The 21231-nt window shown below is 39.8% G+C and overlaps 1 protein-coding gene across 13 annotated transcripts in view; it reads left to right on the top strand.

Annotated features, from left to right (window-relative positions):
- LOC137139443 (membrane-associated guanylate kinase, WW and PDZ domain-containing protein 1-like) overlaps window positions 1-21231 on the top strand; it is an 83882-nt gene that overhangs the window by 29029 nt on the left and 33622 nt on the right. For 10 of the 13 annotated variants that reach the window (XM_067526683.1, XM_067526682.1, XM_067526679.1 and 7 more), the window contains exon 2: window positions 725-841. In XM_067526683.1, coding sequence (XP_067382784.1) covers window positions 725-841 — 117 coding nt within the window. Of the gene's footprint in view, window positions 1-724; window positions 842-4338; window positions 4632-8634; window positions 8842-19462; window positions 19577-21231 lie in introns of those variants that run through there. The other 3 variants (XM_067526687.1, XM_067526684.1, XM_067526685.1) reach the window with 3 other exon arrangements.

Below are 21231 nucleotides of genomic sequence, written 5' to 3'. Positions count from 1 at the left end.
ACCCTGGCGTGAGAGTGAGCTCTGACCATCTGGCCCTATTGTGATTGCTGGAGCTCTGTTCAAACTCAGCCAGCGGTATCGGCAGCTCTGATTGGAAGGAAGCTAAGTAAGCCTAGGTACTCTAGCCAATCAGAGTCTCTCATAATCAATTACCCAAACCTGCCTCATTCAGCATGTTTCTCTCTAACCATCCTGTTTTGATACTACATGTATCTGTTCTAGTCAAGCCCCCACCCTCTCATCAAATATGTGAGAGCATTTGAAATTGCTTTTTTCTTTATATTTCTCATTTGTTGTCAGTTGGTGGTGATATTTTCTTTTTCCGTGCTTGTGGCACAAATGAGGGCAATATCCCTTGTTGTGGTTGCTCCACCAGTCTGAAATATATAAAAATTATATAGAGAGATTTGCACTACATTTTGTTGGTGCCCAGAGGACCATTTCTAATGGCTTTAGTAATTCTCTGTTAAACCCTCTAGCATTAGGATAAGACAGAGATGATAGCATTGCTGTCTCCCATAAGTAAGATAACATTTATGATCAAACTGAAGTCAAATAAAGTTTTTTTTTTTCAAACGCTTGTATCCAGGAGCATTTAATCAGTGGGAATGTCACTGCCTTTTGTGACCTTTTGGTTATATGACAGCATGAAAATGGCAAAAAGAGACAACCAGGATTTTTGACACTGAAGTTTGCTTACTTTAGCTCTGTCTGCTGTTTCCAGGTCACAAGCTCAACAAGGACCTGAAGCATTACCTGAGCTTGAGGTTTCAGAAGTCTTCCCCTGACCATGAGCTGCAGAAGGTCATCCGAGCCAATCTGTATCGCCATGCTGTGCCTTGTGAGTAAGAAATGACGTTCTTGTATTATAAAGTGTTGGTGGATGCCTAAAAGCAAAATTTCTGGCTGAAGAATGAGATCTTAACCAGTTTGTATCACTTTCTCATCTTTACCCCAGTGACCCACTTTTCTTCTGGCTTTATTTTCCATCTGTTCCATTCCTTTTAATATTATTCTACCATTTCACTTGGCTACAGCTTATTCTGTTACGTGTTTTTGTTTGTTTCATCAAATGTAATCCTCACCAGCTCTGCTTTTAACTAATAAAATGAGAAACAGATGTTTTCCAAACATAATACTATGTAGTTTTTATGTATAACTGTACATTAAAGACGCGTGGCTTGACCGGACCACAGTACTGTTTTTGCAGCTGTTTCACATAGCTTTGGAACATACAAATAAAGTGTGGCTCAAGCCCTACACCCAACACTGTGCCAGACGCCACAGCTGGGCTACATTACGTCACAAATGGTTGGTTGGGTGGTACACTCCAGCACTACTCACATCATTTTTTACTGTACTCACACCATGTTTATGTTTCAGAAGTCGTTTGCTTGAGTTGGGACTACAAATCTTGAGGCTTAAAGTGTTTCAACAAAGCAGCACAGTGGATCTATGATTAGAGGGTGTGTATGTTCCCTCCATGGGGAATTGTTTTGATTTTCAAACATATGCCTATGTGCAAAGGATCATCATTCCCATCACAGCTTTCTCCTCTTTCACTGGATCGGAGCGTGGCTGTCTGTTTGTTTGCAACTGTTTGGACTGTGGCACTCCCTAATAAATTGTAGCTTTTAGACTAGATTAATTTCTCGCTTGTTCGTTGCTTTTTCCCCTCTCTGCCTGTCAATCTCTGGCTGTGTGTCCTTCCCTTGCACTCAGCCATGTGACTGTTAAATCTGCCTCTCTGAGCCTCCCCCGATGCCCTCTCTGGGATTATGATGTTCTGATATATTGAAAATACATTCCTCCCTGATTATCTGATGAGCATGTTGGGCTCTCACAAACATCATTGGACAATGGAAAGTGCACAGAGGACAGAGAGTCTGGACATTAAAAGTGAACATAGACAAAATAAAAAAAGCTAAATAATCTCAGTAATAGTATTGTAAGGAGATTATTAAAGGAATTTCTATGTTGTTTTCTTATATTTGACATTTTTTTTTGCTGTTTTCTATAATTCAAATGGATACATTCACCCTCTTATGTCTCTAGACTTTTTTAGAAAACCTCATACTAACAATTGTGGGCTGGATAGCTTCACTTCTTCAGGACAAAAAAGCAAGGGTAGTCATGTAGACATTATCGTTATCATGAGATTCAGTGAAACCTTTCAAGTTGTCTTGAACAATAACAAGATAATCCTTGAGCCATAGCACATCTGTTACGAACTTTAGAGGACATACACTATAACCACCAGCCCACAACAGAGTCTGTGTTAAAATGCAGGAGGTTTGTCTTTAGTTTACTAGTAAACAATTAAAATGTAAATCCTTTGTACAACTAATCTTGGTTTTTTAAAAGTTCTAATAATGCTCTTTGATCAGTGAGATATGATATAGTTTTTAAATCTGCTTCTTTGTGAAGAAAATACTGATAATGTGCAGGACGACTTTACATAAAGCTACACTAAGTCCTGGAAGTTGGCTAAACTCAGCAATACTGCATCTCTTTCACTGTGAGCAAGGCTTCTTCTTCACCCATGCTAACAGCTTTGTAAAGCTGTACTAAAGCACGGCCATACTTTGAGCTAAGTGCTAATATCGGCCTTTGCTGCTAAAATGACAGACCATAATTTCCAAGCATACACTTCTACCTACTTAGGTGGCTTTTATTGGGAAAAAGCGTTTTCCCAAAAAGAGTTTTTGAAGTATATCAAAAAATACTTCTTTAGAGATATGAGGAAAATTTGCAAAACTACAATGATGACAAACATTCAGAAGTAAAATATTGTTTATATTATTATTGCAAATACCTGTAGCTAATATGTGATAATCTTTACTTTTAAGTAAAAAAATTTTATGCATGGCTTTCTGATGCATTTTAGTATTGCTACTTTTACCTAAGCAAAGGCTCTGAATTCTTCTAACACTGATGCTTCATAGCTACCAAGTGCAAACAAAGAGGACCTGCGGTGCAGGTACCAAACCTGTCTACTGCAAATTATATTCTTATATTATTAAACAGTTTCACCAATTACACTGTGGTGGTAACATTATTGCTGGCTGGTTTTCCTTAAGAGGCAACATTGTTTTGAATTAATAAAGGACAACATTTATTTACAGCAGTGCAGTCTACAGGCCATGATTGGAGTGAATTGTGAGATACTTGCATCCAGTTTCTGGTCTGTGATTATGGTGGCAAAATAATTTGCTAAAACAGCCGGTTGCTGTAATTGTTTTGCGTACATTACTCAAACAGGAGTCAATGTGTGTTTTATGCGGTATTGAGTATTTACAGCAGCAGGAAGGTGTGTGTGTGGGATTGACTTAAAATACACTATAGTGCCTACGTTCATGATGATAAAGGAACGTGTCATCCACTGAAACAATTTGGCTCACTGAGGATTTTTTTTGTAGTTTTTAAACAATGGTAGCATAGAGAAATATAATTTGTAAGGCTTTGGCTACACAGACAGCAAGCTACTTGTGAGTAAAAACAATTGATTGTTTGGTTGTAGTCTTTTAATGGGAATTGCTGACAGTAATAAAAAAAATTCTCATGAAGTGTCCAGTGTGAGGATTAATAGTCAGTAGTTTTAGGTAATGATGCAAATTTTTTGGTGTATTTTCTTTTAATGTCTCAAAAAAGTCAAAACCATGGACACAACGCAATGCTGGTCAGTAACATTGAAATGTTTATAGACTTTACCCCTTTTGTCTTTCCCTTTCTTTCTTCTTGTCCCTCCCTCTCTCTCTTTCTTGGTGACCTACTATCGCTGCCACCTCCTGGTTATTGTCATTCCCCCACAAACATCACACACACACACACATATATGCAAATATTGTCTTGGCATGACAAGGCAGAATGACAAAAGCAGTCAGATAAAAGCCACACTTCTCTTTGTCTTTGTGTTTCTTGTGTCTCCTCCCCCTCTCCTGAGCATGTGTTTCCGTCTGTCCCTCTTCTTGACTCAAACAGGTGCCTTTCTGTCCACCACTGGCCGAGGTGTTTCTCTCTCTCTGTGTGTCTGTGTGTTTATAGGAAGTTACCCCCTCCCCCGGTCAGCCCACCCTGCTCCCCCTCTCTTTCAACAGCCTGCTGCTACAGATGGCCATTGTTATCACGTGCAGCAAATGTCATAATTGATAGAGAAGTTGCCCTCTTGTGGCATTCATTTCCCTCTCACGTCTACAGCTGCTGCTTGGGGATGAGGGTTATCATGGCTTCATCCCAGCGTTTGAGCCACAGAGCAAACCAATGCTCCCTCCCCCCACCTGATCTCTCCCTCCCGCTCCCACTCTCTGTCGTTCTCCTCTCTTCACTTCAAATCCTCCAGTGAGTGTCAGCGTCCCTGTGGCTCGGTGGTGGTTGCTGCCTTCCTCTGTCTCTCTCTGTCACACTCTAGCTGCTCCTGCTGTCCCTCTGCCTCTGCTGCTCTAACCCCTCCATCTCCTCCTCTCTCTTCCTCCCTCCCTTCTCGCTGTCCTTCGCTCCCTTGCTTCCTTGTTTTCCACTCCACTGCCGATCTTGGGGAAATCATTGTTGAAGACAAATTTCTCTGCTTGCCGCTCACACAAAGAAAGGGATTACGGCTTGATTTGCTGGCTACTGGCTCACTTTGCATCCAGGCAAGTGGCAGCTCCTTATTCTTTCCTTCTTCTTTTTCCCACACTCACTGCCATCCGCCATCTGAAGCTTGTGATGTATTCATGGCATAGTGTGTGGTGGATGCTGTGTATATAGGCTAAGGGAGTCAGGGAAGGTGGGGGTAGGGGAGGGAATTATGTGAGGGAAGAGAGGGGCAGGCACACTTGGAGCAGGCACGTCCAGCCCAGAGGGACAGATGGCCAGTAGCCCTGGTGCTTTTTCCTCTTTGGTTTTCTAATTCACCCTGCAGGCTTTGTGTAAGGCCCACTAGTACACAGAGCTTCTTTTCAAGAAGCAGGAGATGGCTGCTCTCATTTGCTAGAAGAGGGAGGGAGGGGGGTATCTGTGTGTGAAGAACGGACAGGGTATAGAAAAGGAGAGGAAAGACGAGGAGGAGGAGAGGGGTGGTTGCTGTAGAAGCAGAGCAGGTTTTTGAGAGGAGGTTAGCATAGGAGAGATGAGGAGATGAGAAGGAGCGGAGAAAGGGGGTCATTAGCCCCAAATGCATGGAGGTCAGGTCCAGATGCTGCTCAAACAAAAGGACTTCTCTGGGGAAAGGCAGGGGGAAGCGTGGCACTCGCCATTGTGTGTGTCGCTGCATTGCAGGGTGCTGCCGTGGAACCTCATGCTAATGATGGCCATTCATTCTTACAACGGATGAGTGGGCCTCAGCTTCTGTTTGTCTGCGAGAGAGAGAGAGAGAGGGAGAGGGAGAGAGGGAGAGAGAGAGAGAGCTTCATGTTTAATGTTTATGTTAGTGTATTCATTGCCAAATTTTGACACAGTAACAAGCAGACATCGTTTGTTAACATCAAAATGAATACTACTACACAAAGGCCAAAAGAGCTGCAGTACTTCCTTGTTGGTTAACCATCAGTGTGATTGTCAAGTAGGTGGAAGGTAGCACTGGAGGCTGAGGTCTCTCATGTCGTTTATGTTGACAATCGCCTCCAGAGCTATTTCAAAGGCATCCTATGGTACATTACCCTTTACAACAACACAACCTCTATTTTGCACTTGCAGTTTAGAACAGACTGTACTCCGAGCCTGGTATTAATTTAATCAGTCCTGATGAGCACCCACTGTGATCATGAATATTAAGTGTCTCTCGTAATAATGTAATACTTGTGTTTGTAAAGGCCTTTAAGACCATCATTCTTTGATCTAATTCTAATAAATATGAAAAGATAGTTGACATGTTAAAGTGATCAGTTCATGATGGGTAAACCACTATCTTGTCCCACAGCTGCATCATGTAGTTCTCTGTTTATGGCTATGTGTAGCTGAAGCTCTTCATTGCGAGCCTGAGAGATCTGTCCACCACACACAACAAAAGGAGAGTTTAGGATTGTTGATTAAAGCAGGTGTTAATCCTCTGCACTATTTATAGGCATTGACAATATATCAGGCAGCAAAGTGAAGCTCTGCTTTTGTTGTCAGTGAAGTGTGATAACCCCATCTTTGAGGTGAAGGAAATGAACTGTACCAATTCATAAAATCTTTTATGACATTAATCTCTGTGTGAGTGTCTTGTGATGGTCTGGAAGTGGATCTACTGTGCCTGCCAGCTAGCCTACAGACTGTGGCTCCTCAGTATTAGCTAGCCTCGATGCCTCAGAGCAGTTAGTGTGACGATACCAGTCTGATCTTAAATCAGATATGTGCACATGTGTTCATGTGGCTTCTGTTGTGTTCCAGTCATTTTTACTTCTGTGGATAAACATTTGTCTTCTTTCCAGGGCCTCATTTGATGTCTATAAAATTAAACAATAATTATTATTTCAGCTTCATACAAAACATATTTCGATTTTTACAAACCAAAGCAATCTGTAGCTTTTAGTGCTTTTCTTTTGCCGTCATTGAATTTATTTTAATATTTGAATATCTTGTTTGGTTGCCATAAAAGCTGATTATTGTCCATTTTGCAATCTGTTAATGTTTATAATAATTATCTGATTAGCTTAGCATTAAGACTGGGGACTGAAAAACAATATGCTCATTAATAAACATTAAATCTTTCATCCAGGCTGGCTGTTTCCTTATGCTTCTTGTCTACATGAGACTGTCCTGTAATTTATTTAACTATTTATGGTGTTTGTACAAGCTGCCAAAAACATCCAAATGATATGGATTACTGTTCTGCGGATTTTCCACAGAAGACCAGAGTTTAAATCCAGTGTGAAACTGCTTGAGTGGTTTCAGTGAAGCTCTTAGTCATCCAGGTGTGGTTATCTGGAACACTGTGAACAGACTGAAGAAGCTACGGGAACTGTAGTGAAATGTTTCTAACTAAAAAAAAGAGAAGTCCCATTGACATGACTCAACTTCCAGATACTGCAGAGGTGGTCACCTCCAGTTATCAAGATTGATTTAAGCACTCCTGATCTGGGTAATCAGCAGTAGGTAGTTGGAAAATAAGCAGGGCTGCAGCTGGACCGTAGCTGGCCATTTCTGAACTACTGCTATTACTGTTGTTATAACTAGTCATGTGACACACGTCATGTGACACATCATATGATGTTCAGAAGGCTGTGATTTCTAAGATTCCCCATGGCTTTTTTACTTACCTTAACCATCTTCATTTAGTGCCTTCACTTTACTTTGAGGTTTTGTGCCTACACCCAACCACAAATGTATTAAAGCATTTTTGATTGCTTAGCAAAAATAGTGTTACACCAACTTCCATTTTTGGTGCCATTGTAAGAAAAGAAATCCACCATTTTGGTGTGGAAAGGGTGCATTTCTTTCACAGATGCCTGCTTTTCTATTTGGGACTATGGCCACAAAGGTCCTGCAATGATTGTATCAGAGTGTAGGGACAAATGACCTCTGTGGGTGTAAAGGTTGGAGGACTTGTTGGCCTCTATGCTAAGCCAGGCTAATCTGCTGGCTCTACCATCATATACAGACACGAAAGTTGTGTTTACATTTTTTTTATTTACTGAAGGATAATGTATTTTCCATACATATAACTATTCTCATTAATAAAAAAAAATCTACAATGTCGCTTTATTGTGCTAGTTGGCCAGCGTCAGGTAGTATAACTTTTTTTTTTTTAAATTAAATTAACAATCTGTAGCAAGGTACAAATTGAGATTAGCTTCATGTTAAAAAAAGGTCTAAAATTGTCCTTCACCAATTTCCCAGATACAAGTGACATTCTTAGGGTCCCACTGCTGCTGCTAACCTAAGTAGCCTACCATCTAATTCAATTCAAACTTTTAGCTGTGGTACAACATGGGCCACATGGCTGAGATTGGAATATGTGAAGTCAAACAGAGAAATCTGCAGTCTTCTTCCCTCAGGGCAGCTCCTGGGTTTTTTGGTGAGGTTGCCTGGGCAGCAGTCCATGTCCATGCAGGTACAGGCCTGCACTGCCAGGTACAAGCTTTCCTTTTGTCTGCCAGTACCTCTTAATCTGCCAAGGTCCTAATCAAGCGGTAGCGTTCTTGTCTAGTCCGGTCAAAGCATAGTAAATAAATCTAGCCTTCAACTAACTCTTGACTGCCTAATCCAAAGAACACTGTCAGGTGTCCCTTTTTACACCTTTATTATTTACATTTGCCTTTACGTTTCCTGTTTTATATTTAGTTATGCTCATACCTTCTAAACTATATGATATTGTACCCCCTCCCTTCATCACCTGTATCCTGAATGCTGTCCTGCTGCCCTCTACAACCTTCTTTAACCCAGCATTCTCAGTCACAAGACCTGCACAGAGCTAAGTGTTTATCAGGGGGCAGCATGTGTTAGGTAATGTCAAGCATCTATATTTATGGCTTAGATAGCAGGAGAAGAGAAGAAGAGAAAGAAAGACAGAGGAGAGTAAGAGAGAGCAAGAGAAAAGAGTGAGAAAATGAGAGGGAGGGAGGGTGACAGTGGGCGGGAGTATGCAGGGGGGCTGTGGGGCTGCAGCCATTGGCCTCAGACAGGAACTGGTGTGTGAATAGCACACATTGGCTTAGCCTCTAAGCTGGGCTGGACTTCTAATTTGCTCTGCTTGTGGAGCTTTGAAGAAAAACGGCAGCTGCCTCCTAGCTGCCTGCCTGAATGAGCTCGCAAGCTGGAAGCTAGCAGTCGCCCACAGACAACTGGATGATCCATGGGTGTCTTGGCTGGAAGAGGAAGAGCAGAATTCTGCCTGTTTGGATTTTTAATTTTAAATATTTCTGTGGAATAACGTGCAGGGAGGTAAGCAGCGGCAGCAGCAGCAGTTGTGGTGTAGAGGTAATTCTGTGACGTCTACTTCTCCTGGGAGTTATGCCCTGGCTTCCGGGATTAGACTGAAAGAGATGTGGGTGGGGAGAAAGATGGATACACACAGAGGCAGAAATACAGAGGCAGGTGATTTTTCTCTTTTGTTTTTTTTAAGCAACAGTGGGATTCGGCTCCTTTGAAGATGTGTGTTGAGGTATTGATGAGTTGCGATGTGTTGTTCTGTGATGACAGCTGTAAATGCATTCAAATGAATGTGGTTTGTCTGAGATGGTGTTTAGTAAGGGGCTAAGTTTAAACACACTCACCTGCTGTTAGAGGGCATTATTGCCTGTGCCTGCCATTGGCTTTTTCAACCACATCTCACCTTTTTTTTTTTCTTTCAGCTTGCCTGCATTTTTACCTTTTTGAGTCACCCCTGCTCATGCACTATATAAGAAAGCTATTCCCCCCATTTTCATCTGGCCATTTCCCCTTAAAACAGTGCTTTATAATAGGCGAAAGAGAACAAAAACCCTGCCATATTTTCTATATTTTTACACGATTTCCAGTTAATGATACTTCAGATTGTATGTTCTTGCTCCTTCCCCTCCCTTATTTTTGTTCCTCGTACTGAAAGGGGAGAGATGGGGAGGGAACAGGGGGAACAGCAGGAGAATAGCGGCTTGGACTCAGCTGTGAGGAGTGTTGTGGCGCGAGCTGAAAGAATGGCCTGTTGTGCTGGGCAGCAGCAGTATTGTGTGTCTGGCCTCTCTCTCCCTCTGTGTCCTGTGTCCTTCTTTAATGGGTAACTCCATCATCCCTTTATTCAAACAATCACAGCTAGAAACCTGCTTTACATAAAAAAAAATAAATAAACGGCCCTTTCATAAAGAGCGCTAGCCTTTCCATAAATGTAGGGCTAGGTATTGTTTGAAATTGTTTGACTCTAATGCCAGTAAGATGCGTGGGGTACTGAAACACAATTTAGGACACCTTATACTTTGACTATAATGGCAATAATAGTTGCAGGCACTCCTAAACAAATATGGTGGTAAATGCTCATTGCTGTCTCTGCACAGAGCAGTCCTACAAGGAGTCTGCTTAAACAAAATAGTTTAAAGATGGTTGAATTTTTGGAAGAATAACTAAAAACCTTTCATCTATGTAAACTCTAGAAACATGAATTTGGTATCAAAAAGGGGTTCCTCCTTTTTATAACATTGTACATATACTTTGACAAAAATACTCTACGAGCTTGTAGTGAGTTTTGAATGCCGTTTGAATATATGCATGAATTTGAATGAGAGTTTTATTGTGGGATGCAAGAGGAGACTTCGTAGCTCTTTACTGATGCTTCTCCAACCCCATGGTAGTTAATTGAACCTACTACAGCATGGCGTGCTCTTAGCAGCACCTCAGCCCCTGATAGGATCTGGAGTGTGGCTGCTATTTGTTTAATCATTAATCTGAAGGCCTCCGCTACATTGATTCGCTCTCTGTTCCCCTTTATAAATCATTATGGGCCAGCAATCCTTTTAATGGGGGATGGAAGTGCTGATTGAACACAGCTACACCACTGAGGGTGTACTCACCTTGTTCTCCAGGCTAGCTGGTCACGGCTGAAGAAACAGGTCCACTATCTTGGCAGCAGTAGACTTTCAGCCCCTAAACATGAAGTTGAAATGAAGAGAGACACATTATTTCAATTAAATAAGTTGAACACCTGTTCACACCAAATATATTGTAATAGTCCCACAGATTTCACACCATAATGTTAATCTATTCAGAGTTTGTGGTTTAGATGTTCCCATCATCTGACCAGTGTATTAAGGGACTACTTGTGTAGATGAGGACTTTAAGTGCTGCCTCAATCAATGCTGCTTCGGTAATTGGCTTAGAAGCCCAAGAGAGTCCCTTGCTAACTCCCTGTGTGACTGTTTGCTATCTCTGCCCCTCCTCTTCTCTGTCTGCTCTGAGATATGCACGTAATGCATTCTCACGTCACCCCTTAGTTTGTGTTTTTATAACATTAACTTCCCATAAACACACAGTTTTTATCCTGGAAACATGTCTGTTTAAACTAAAACTATATTTCACAATTAATTTCTACAGAAACAGCCATTTCCCTATACAGTTTATAGTCCCATCATCAGGCTCATCTCACTCTCAGGTCAGCTGGAAGTGGCTTGTTCTTGTGTGTGCGCCACCCCCCCATACTCAAACTGAAAACCAGCAGGGTTTAAAAACAGCAGATGTTTGGCTGAACCAATGTGCATGTCTCTGTGATGATTGTCTACGAGTGTGTGTATGTCTGTGTTAGACAATAAGGGGAAGCTCCCTAGACCATCAACAGCAGGAAGGTGATTCAGAGTATCAAATGTTATCGGAGTACTGTCAGCCCCACTGCTTATTGTCAATGCATAGGAGGACCTTTTTTACCTGGATTTGTGTGTGTTTGTGTGCGCGCATGTGGGTGTGTGATTATAGTTGTGCATGTGATGGTAGTAGTGTGTGTGTATGTGGGATAGTTTTCTGTTTGTTGCTGTTTTGCAAACAGACTAAATTAGCTTTAACTGTAATGATTACGGACATAATGGCACATATATTGTGTTTCTGATGATAATTGTCCGAGCAGTCAATGAGCTCTCAAACAGAGCAAAAGGTCATGACCTCCACCTCCAGCATCAAAGTGAACCAGAGGCTAGGCCAGAACATTATGACAGAAAACTAGAAATACAACATGTACATTTGGTTACACAACAATTATCATTTAACAGATCACAAGTAGCAAATATGCACATTAAACACCCCTTCATTTTCGTGGGCATGTCTGTATTGTTTGAAGCACACTTCTTATAGCACATGAATATATACATACATAAACTGCTCAGTGTACGTTTACATCCACTAGATTCAAGGTTCACTTTCCAGCTGAGTTTTAATAAACATAAAATCAAGGTTACAGTAACTATTATTTATAAGCGATAACATAAATATTGCAGTTTGCAGTTGCTTCTTTACTACCTGACTAGTTGCTCAAGAAAAGTTATGAAATATGTAGGACAGGAAACCGTGTCGTCACGCTTTTTTACCTGATAAGCCATATCAATTATGATATAGTATAGTCAACAATACAGTGTAGAGTTGTGCTAGCAGCTCTGGATTTGTAACAACTTTACTCCGAACTTCAGGGAAACATACACACATTGACTATGGTAACATGCTGATCCTAATGCTTATTATGTCTACCATGTTAATTTAGTTTACAAGCATGCTAACATTTGTTAATTGGTGCCGAACACGAGACAGCTCAGGCGGATGCGATTAGTTTTCCAGGGGTTTTCTAAATTATTGTTTTCATAAAAGTTTTCATAAAGTATTGGAAGTTTTATAATTTTGACCTGATGATGGTGTGAGATAAAAAAAAGTCAGGGAATCACCACAATTCACACTGATAGAAGCATGTATGTAATGAAGTTTCATGTGGATCCATCCAGTGATTGTTGAAACATTAGTCCCAGATTAATATATTCATCCTTTTAGTCTTCTAAGAATTTACTGCACACAATGTTACACAGGTCTCACTAGCAGCGCTCAGGACTCAGCTACATGAACAAACTTTTTAGTCAGCCTCTACAGGTAACAGTTTGCCTCTCAGTTTAATCAGCGTTCATGAGCCAAACCGAAAGGGCTGGAGTTCAACCTGATTTCTTGAAACCTGAAAATTAGGATTTTATTACAGTGTACAGTTAGGACCATGTTTGACCCTGTAACCCTGTTTAGGTTTTTTTCCTTGACCTCTGTGAAAGTACTTATTTCAATAGGCCTGGGTCAGTGTTTGTTATTATAACATGCCAAAATGATGTGGTGCATAAAAAAAGAAAATCTAATTAAAAACCTTTGGCTGCGAACAGTGAAAGTTGAACCCTGTGCATTGTAAAAGATTCAGTAGCCAGATGGCCTTAGAATCTGCTTTTCTCTGACGCTAGATAAAATGGCCTCTAAATGTTTTGCCCGTGGTACAGTATACAAGCTCATTTAATGTACTGGCAGTAGCAGTGTGGACTTGCAAAAATCTGAGTGATGGCGCTGCTACACTGGACTCTGTGTAATTAATCTTTTTCACATGCATCTTCTAAAATATAAGCCTTACCACCATGACAGTTCTGAATATGATTTAATTTGAATGTATATTAGCCCACAAAGATTACCATCATTTATCATCTGTAAGATGATAGCCTCTCTTCACTTAAAATCCAGTGTTTGTAACTCATGACATAGGCCATCTTAGATCTCTGATATTTTAATGCAGGTTCAGTAGCAGTTAGTGAATGGGCCAGTATTAGGAAACAGGATGTAGGTCATAGCACACACTCAAACAGGCCACTTCAGGGACACGTGTCTCCTGCTCCATAGCTTTTTATGAACTACCAGTGAGGACAGAAACTGGCTTCCACAACCTGCTATTTATAGTCCACGCTCAGTACACTATATGTGTGTTTACATGTTCCATCTCTCTTCTATCTGCATTTCTAGTGGTCTCTGTCATTGTGAGTCTGTGAATCTCTCAGTTTGGAGGCTCACACCTGCAACCATGTGTAACCTCAAGATTTTCAGTAATAAATTAACAACTCTTACTGGAATAGAATTAATCCATTCTTTTATATTAATGTTGTTGTTGTTAGGTTATTTGTTATCTATGAAATCTATCAATTTGTTTGATTATTCCATTATTTCTTTGTTCTTTACATTTCAGAAATAGTAAAAAAGACTCTTTCAAATTTCTAAATTTAAAGTTATGTCTTTCAGATTGTCTCCCACTAACAAAGTCGGGCCAAGGCAGCCAAAGGCCAAGGGTGTTTATTTTAAGTCTGGTCACATTCAGAAGAGCTCCCCTACGTCAGAACATATTTTCAGGACATCTAATGAATGTTCATTTTATGTCCAGTAGACATTTTCACAGGGCTCGAAATCAAAGTTCTTTCAATGGCTTTTCAGGATGTCTTGTGGTCATTGACAGCTATAAAAGATTCTAAATGTTTTTGTGACATTAGTTCAAGGATGTCTTCTGATCACTGCATTAAGCATGTCCTAGGAGTGTTGCATTAATACATCAAATTTACATTTACTTATTTTGTATACGTTATCCAGCCTGTCTTACAAGTGAAGACAAACACATGTTCACACACCAGGAAGAACTTAACCAAAGATACTTTGAGAAGTTGAATGGAGGAGCCGGGGTTTACCCCTGCAACGGGTACCCAAACAGATATACAGTACCTCCCGAACTAAATCCACCCACATCTACACGAGGGGAAACAAACCAGGTGACCAACCAATCAGAATCCAAAGACATCAGGAAGGCTGGACAGAGGACAGTTCAATGAGGAACAGAGGGAAATTATTAGATAAGACCATCAAAAAGGTTCTTCACTCTTAGATAGGCAATTTTAATCCATTCTGGATGTCTGCAAAGACTTTTAACATACAGAACCTGTACTGGACATTGGTGGACTTTAGGTCTTTAGATAAGTAATTTATTTTGTAAATCTGTAAACATCCATGCATAGACATACATGTTTGTTGGGAGTCTGTCTTGGATGTCATGATACTGACCGTGTAATAGATAGTAATCTAAAGTCAATATGCATGGCTTTCTAAAACCATAAATTTGTAACGTTGTGTGGATCTGTAATGGCAGTAAATGTTAACAAACAAAAGATGACTTAAAAATATGTATGTGAACATTTTCTAGAAGGACGTGGGAAGTGGTTTGACAGAAAATGTATAAATCCTGCACTAAAATCACCAATGCAAATCTATTTCTAAAGTAAAAGTACTAAGCACTTTACCTACATGTTACCTAAAGTACAAAGGTACTAAAAACTATATATTATAAACAGTGCTGATAGGAGTAATTATGGTAAAATATGTAGAGTTACTTTATTATTGAAAAATAAGTGTCTTGATGAAATAATCATTTTTGCATATGGAAACGCTTCAGGTGGTGCCATGGCACAGTGATGTGATGATAAATAGCGACATGCTAAATGTGAGGACAGACTTTATTCTTTTAGCAGTGCGTAGATCAATACTTGACACATAAAAAAACACACACGCACACACTCACATCCATGCACATATCCTGCTTCATTCTTGTGAAAGTGAGCGAGATGCTACTGACTCGATAATATGATACCTAGACATGAGCAAAGTGGACATATGAGGTTTGGTGTGAGTGACACACAGCAATTCAGAAGTCCTGTGTGTGTGTGTGTGTGTGTGTGTGTGTGTGTGTGTCTGTAGCTGCTCAATTGTGTGTTTTTTGTCAGACAGCAAGAGGTGAGAATGAGGGAGAAAGTGTGGGCTGTTTGTTGTGCCAGGGATTTCATGTGCCCATTAGGTGATTGTTTATCCTGTTGTGTGTGTGTGTGTGCCGCGTGTCTGTACCCGTTCTCGTCCTCTTTCATTCCCTCCATCTTTCTCCTCTGTGCTGTTTTAAACATTTGGAACAGATGCCCCCTGTCACAGCAGCACTGTGCATCCTCTGCGCTTCTCCCTTTGGGCCCAGATTGGAGCTGCTGATTGACAGTGTTTTGTTTAAGAGCATAATATGTAATCAACATTGGATATTGAGTGCTTGGTGTGTAACCTCTAAGAAGCAGCAGGAGCATTTACATGTTGTAGTGGATCATACCTCATGGTGTGTAGACACAAACAGAAAAACTATACTTCACTTAACTTCAATTATTGGGAAAAAACAGAGCATACTGAGCCAGAAAGATACAAACAAGGAAGATGGCGTGAGGGACATAAGATGCTTAAAAACTAAGGGAACTGACAATGTTATTTAAATGTGAAATTATTCTTTTTTTTCTTTCCTTCTCAAAGCTATATTTTGAATGCAGTCCAGTTGAGTGACTTGCTACACTGTTTGCAACAGCATTAACTGAACTAACATCCTAACTGAAATTGAATTAATTGCCATTAAACCTGTTCAGATATATGTAATATACATTAATCTACAAGTTATAACAATCTTTTTTTCATTGATTACTTCTACATTTGTAGCCATACTTTGATAGTGAAGAGAAAAGCAAAAAGAAAACATGGGATGGCAGAAGCTGTATGACATTCAAGAAATGTCCCAGGTTGAACAAGAACCCAGGACATTGCTGAAACATGGCACGAATCTATAACTCTATCTAATTATATATTTGGAAATAAAAAATATACTGTAATTAGATGTAAAACATAGATCTGTCAAAGGTTTCCGACATTTTGGGAAATACTTATTTCCTGTGTTTTGCTTTTGGTTTCTTTATTTGCAATTTCACTACAACCAGCAGGTGGTTATCATAGGTTAGTGTACATTTGGGGGGTATAGGGGGACACATCTACCATATCCACCCTGTTATCCTTCATATGCTGATAGGTTCATTTATTCTGTAGATAAACCAGTGTGTAAATGACAACACAACCTGACATAAAACCGCATTATGCTGTTTTACACAGATGGTTTTGCATAAGTTATTAGCGGTCTTAAGAATTGCTAGTGGGCAGACATTGTTACCTTTAGCTAGCTGTTTCTCTATGCTTCAAGACTACTGCTAAGCTAAGCTAACCATGTCCTGACTCAAAATAGACCAACGGCTTTCGATTGGTCCCTTCCGGGGTTTCTGCTGCGGAAAGTGTTCTGCTCGTTGAGTTGGCATGAGTTTTTACACCGGATGAACTTCCTGCTGCAACCCTCCCATCTTGTCCGGGCTCAGGAACGGGACCAAGGTCGACCTTGATGGCTGGGCAGGACCACACCTAGTGAGGTGGTATTCGAGCTGGCGGCCTTCTGCACCCCAACCTGATGCGCTACCCACTGAGACACCAGGCCCCCTAAACCATCTCCTGAATGTTATAGATACATCTTCCTATGTAACTCGCTTCAAGAACACAAATGAAAATATTAATCATAATGCCGAACTAAGACCATATATATGGTAGACATTAAGTTCTTTAATATCTTAATATAAGAATATGTGTTCCTTTTATAATAATTACGATTAATTGGTTTGTCAATAAATGTTGTTACTTGAGTGACACACTAACTGTAAATCTTGACATGCTACTGACAGTAAATGTAACTGTGAAAGTGTTTAGTTAAAGTCCTTTCACCAGCTTTTACCAAATGTAATACTGGTTTTTAGCATTTGGTGGATTTAGGACAAATGCTCAAACCACCAGTAAATACATACTCTGCTGCAAATCTCCCTGGAAGCTTCAGTATGAAGAACTGCGTGTTTGGGTTACTGAGGAAAGAGCTCCTACATTTCTGCTTCCCCTGAAGGATGTGCATGAAGCTTCTCTGTAACAGGCGGACACAAAAACAGTCTGAGCCTATCGCTGTTATATAATACCATGGCTTTGTGCTGTCCCCCCTTTTGTTGTATTATTTGTTTTGTTGTTTATGCACAATGCAAACTACATTGAGAGATATAACCCATTTACATGAACTACTTAACACAATTTAAAATGATACAATGAAGAGACTGAAAACCACACGGACACTTGAGTTTGCAAAATTACATCCATATCAAACATGAGGCGATCACATATTTTTTATTGTACAGTACTGAGCCCCAATCAGGACAAGTAATTGGTGTTTCCTAAGTTCTGTGCTACAGTAATGAACACTTACTGTAAGCCAATGTTTGTGCTTATTTCAAATTGTCCCATTTCCTATACTAAGAAATCGTGCCTACTGACACTAGTAAACTTAAAACACACTGTGCTAAAATGGCTCTACAAGAGAATATTTGATGCCTGTAGAAGTCGACCAGGACCTGTCGTATTTGGTTTTCTGAAAGCAAAATAAAGTTGACTGAGGAACACAAACATCTTAATTTCATCAAAGTTCAAATAAATATCACAATTCTTCTATTAATGCTCAATCAGAAGATTTTTCACTTGTGATGAACTAGTTTTGGGAAACCACCAAAAGAACAAATACAGAGAGGGCACACAAAAAATCTAATCCAGTGCAATAGCTTTGCAATAAAAAATTAACATGTGACATTTTTGTATTTTTTTTGTATTGTTTTACTGTGGTATTGTCATTGTGCCTCTGTACCTAGCTGTTGTGGCAGCTCTATATTAGTTTTCTTATCAGTACAACAGAGTTAAGAAGTAAAAAACTGCCTCTCTTAGTAAATGCTAATAAACAGTACTTTCAGTTGGGTTTGGTGGTATTTCTAAACTGAAGAAGTTTCAGAATCTGCTTGTGTTACGCTTTTTCTATCTATGCATGCACAGAACTGGTTTGTCACAGTGAAATAATGAGCCCATTGATAGCTGCCAGTGGAAGTTAGTTCATTAGAGCTGGGGAGGGAGTGTGGCCCAGTCATTGTTTCGCTGGTCAGAGAGAATAGAGACTGTCCACAGTGATGGCGAGGAGACGAGTCAGACCTCACTGTTGCTGTTGGACACTGGAGTTATTCAGACTCACTCTGCTTTGAGTCATGCTGATGTGTATTCAACATTTTCTCCTAAACTTGACAGTTTTCTTAGTTTAGCATGTGATTCAGAAACATTGGTTTTCAAAGAAACATCATTGGTATCTATCTGAATTTTGTGTTATATTTTTTTTCAAAATATAGGTAGGTGATGCAGTGAATTAAAAAAAACATATTTTAATTTTAAGACTTTGATTTAAGTAATAACAGTAATAATATTTTTCACTCACATATGCCTTACTACTATAACACAAATTGTACATACTGTGCCTACTGAGGAATGTGTCACTTCTATTCGTATTTATGTGTTTTTTTATTTTTTTATTTTTTTTATGGTCAGACTGATCCTATGAAGACCTAATTATCAGTTTTACCCACAGCTGTTGTTGTCTTTTTGATTTTTAACTAATGACATGCATGTACCCACTTGCTATTATGCTCTAAGTCTGGCATCAAGACGCAAGAAGCAAGAAATGTTGCTGCTAACATTTTGTTTACTGTTAAGTTCTAAACACACTGGAATTGAAGGTAGATTTCAGTTTGTCCCTCCACCACAATGACATAAGAAAACCGAGAAACACAAATAATAAAAGAGAAAATACACACGTGGAAGCACCAACCAGTGTTGAGTATTTTTTCTTAAAAGGTGACTTTGTACAGTTTCTAACAGGTTTAGTGAAGTGCCCACAAATCATAAATCATTTTCTTTGTTTATTTCACCTAAGCACCAAATTACCATTGATGTGAACCCATTGATTTTACCTTATTACTGCAGCATAATATATCACAGATGATTTCTGCCATGCAGCGAGAATGTTTTCCTACCGTACTGAAAATATTGTTCTTACATTATGCAAGATATCACAGAGAATCCGAGTAGAAACAGAACATCCAGTTACACAACCTAGAAGCTCAGGTGCAGTGCGACTGTGTGTGATGGTTAAAACATAAAAATGTTTAGAATAGTGGTTGTTTTACACTGACCATGTGATGGCGTAAAACATACATTCAGTATTAGGTCATATAGGCACAACAGTATTTGTCGTCCTTTTGGAGCCCTCAACTGTGGGGAATATACTGGAATAACAGCTTCATTTTGTGCTCAGCAGACAGCGTCAATGGAGCATACTGAGCCTCAAAAACATCTCCCACCCTGGGACCACCCAGTCCTATGACTTTAGCTCTCAGACAACTTCACTTTCATCTCATCTCAACCCACTGAGGTGAATACAAAGCAGCGTTTTGCTTGTGTGCTTCTGCCGTAAACGGTCAAATGATTTATAATGTTTTTATCTATATGTGAGTGATGTGTTTTGGTGCTTAGCGTCAGAACACTATGTCTTGTCAACTAAATTGCCTTCTCCTGATCAATTTATCTTGAGTATCATTTTGAAAATAGCAAAAGGAGAAGCGATAAAGAAAATCAGTGTTGCCTTTGCAATGCAGTGCAGTGCAGGTGTAGGACTGAGCAGTGCTCAGTAAAGACTTATTATCATGTATTTGTGGGATGGATGTACCCTGAGGGATGGAATGTGAGCTTGCATATTGGAGAGGGTCAGGTAAACAATTGCAAAAGCAAGAATATTGTGTCAAACATGAGGTTTCTCATCTGTCCAGAACAGAAGACAGTGATAATGTTAAAGTGGGTAAAGAGGGATGAAGTGAACTTTCTTTGTTTTTCTGCTTTTCAAACAGTGATATTTGTCTGGAGTTACTCCATCTTTTTGATTGATTCTATTTGGATTTATGGAATATGGGCATAATGCACATTTTCACACAGTCTGATTCTCTGAGTTATTGAGTTAATGGACAAGCACTACCCTCCTCCCTAATCCAACCCTTAGATAGATTGAAGATGGTGAGAGGGCTTCTAAAGCCTTTCAACCATCAGACAAGCAGTTCTGACAGAGTACATGCAGTGTGAGGTAACTTTTTCTTTTCCAGTAAAAAGTTGTTTGTTTCTCAGCATTGAAACCCAATAGTTTGTTTGGCCTCCAATGGTTCACACTTCTTCGTGTGCTGCCTGTCTTGCTTAAGAGAGGTGTGTGTGTGTGTGTGTGTGTGTTTGTGTGTACACACATATGCAACCCTCCTGTCTTTATCACAGATGGGTTACAACCTCCGTCAACCATCTGGCCTGTCATCTCATCAGTCAGAGAGACAATAGTCACTGTCTCCATTGTGTGGTTTCAGCTTCCTTCTACAAAGTGTTTTCACTACAAAGTAAAGCACAGCAGGTCACTAATCATTAACTCCAAATAGGGGATCAGGCTCAGGGCAGTTAGGCCAGCAAGAAAAATGGTGATGATGGTTTCCTTTTTAAACCATTTCAAACAAAATATTTATACTTAAAACAGATGTTTAATGTGAAAATCTAGCAAAAATAATGTCAAATATACTTTTGTTTTTTGTGTCCTGTTTCCACTGGTACAACAGTCCTGGTCTCAGACTGAAAAGATTTTATTAACAACACGTAAGAAAGCAGTAAGCGCAGCTGTTTAGCATCTCACTTGTCGCAGGAACAATTCAGCTCTGGCAATTAATAACGGTACAAGCAATACAACTCAAATTGTATTATGTCAATACATGTTACACTTCCAAAAATGGATGGACTGATAATTGGACTAGTGTATTGCTGAAGGTGACCTTTAATTTATCTTCTGACTTAGCAGGCAGTAGTTTCCCATGGAGCGGAACATAGCTCAAGATGTGTACCTAGATTTAATTTCCTGACATAACATTCGACGCCACTCACTAGTCACTTTATTTCCAATCAACACGCTGAATGACAATTGCACCCTCTGTAATTCGGAACTCTCTCATATCCGGCTTTAGAAACATTTTCTATTACCGGTCATGAGCTCAAAAAGCTGTATGA

This window comes from Channa argus, chromosome 13 (assembly GCF_033026475.1).
Source record: "Channa argus isolate prfri chromosome 13, Channa argus male v1.0, whole genome shotgun sequence".
Taxonomy (NCBI): Eukaryota; Metazoa; Chordata; class Actinopteri; order Anabantiformes; family Channidae; genus Channa; species Channa argus.
This window is presented reverse-complemented; position numbering and strand designations above follow the sequence as displayed.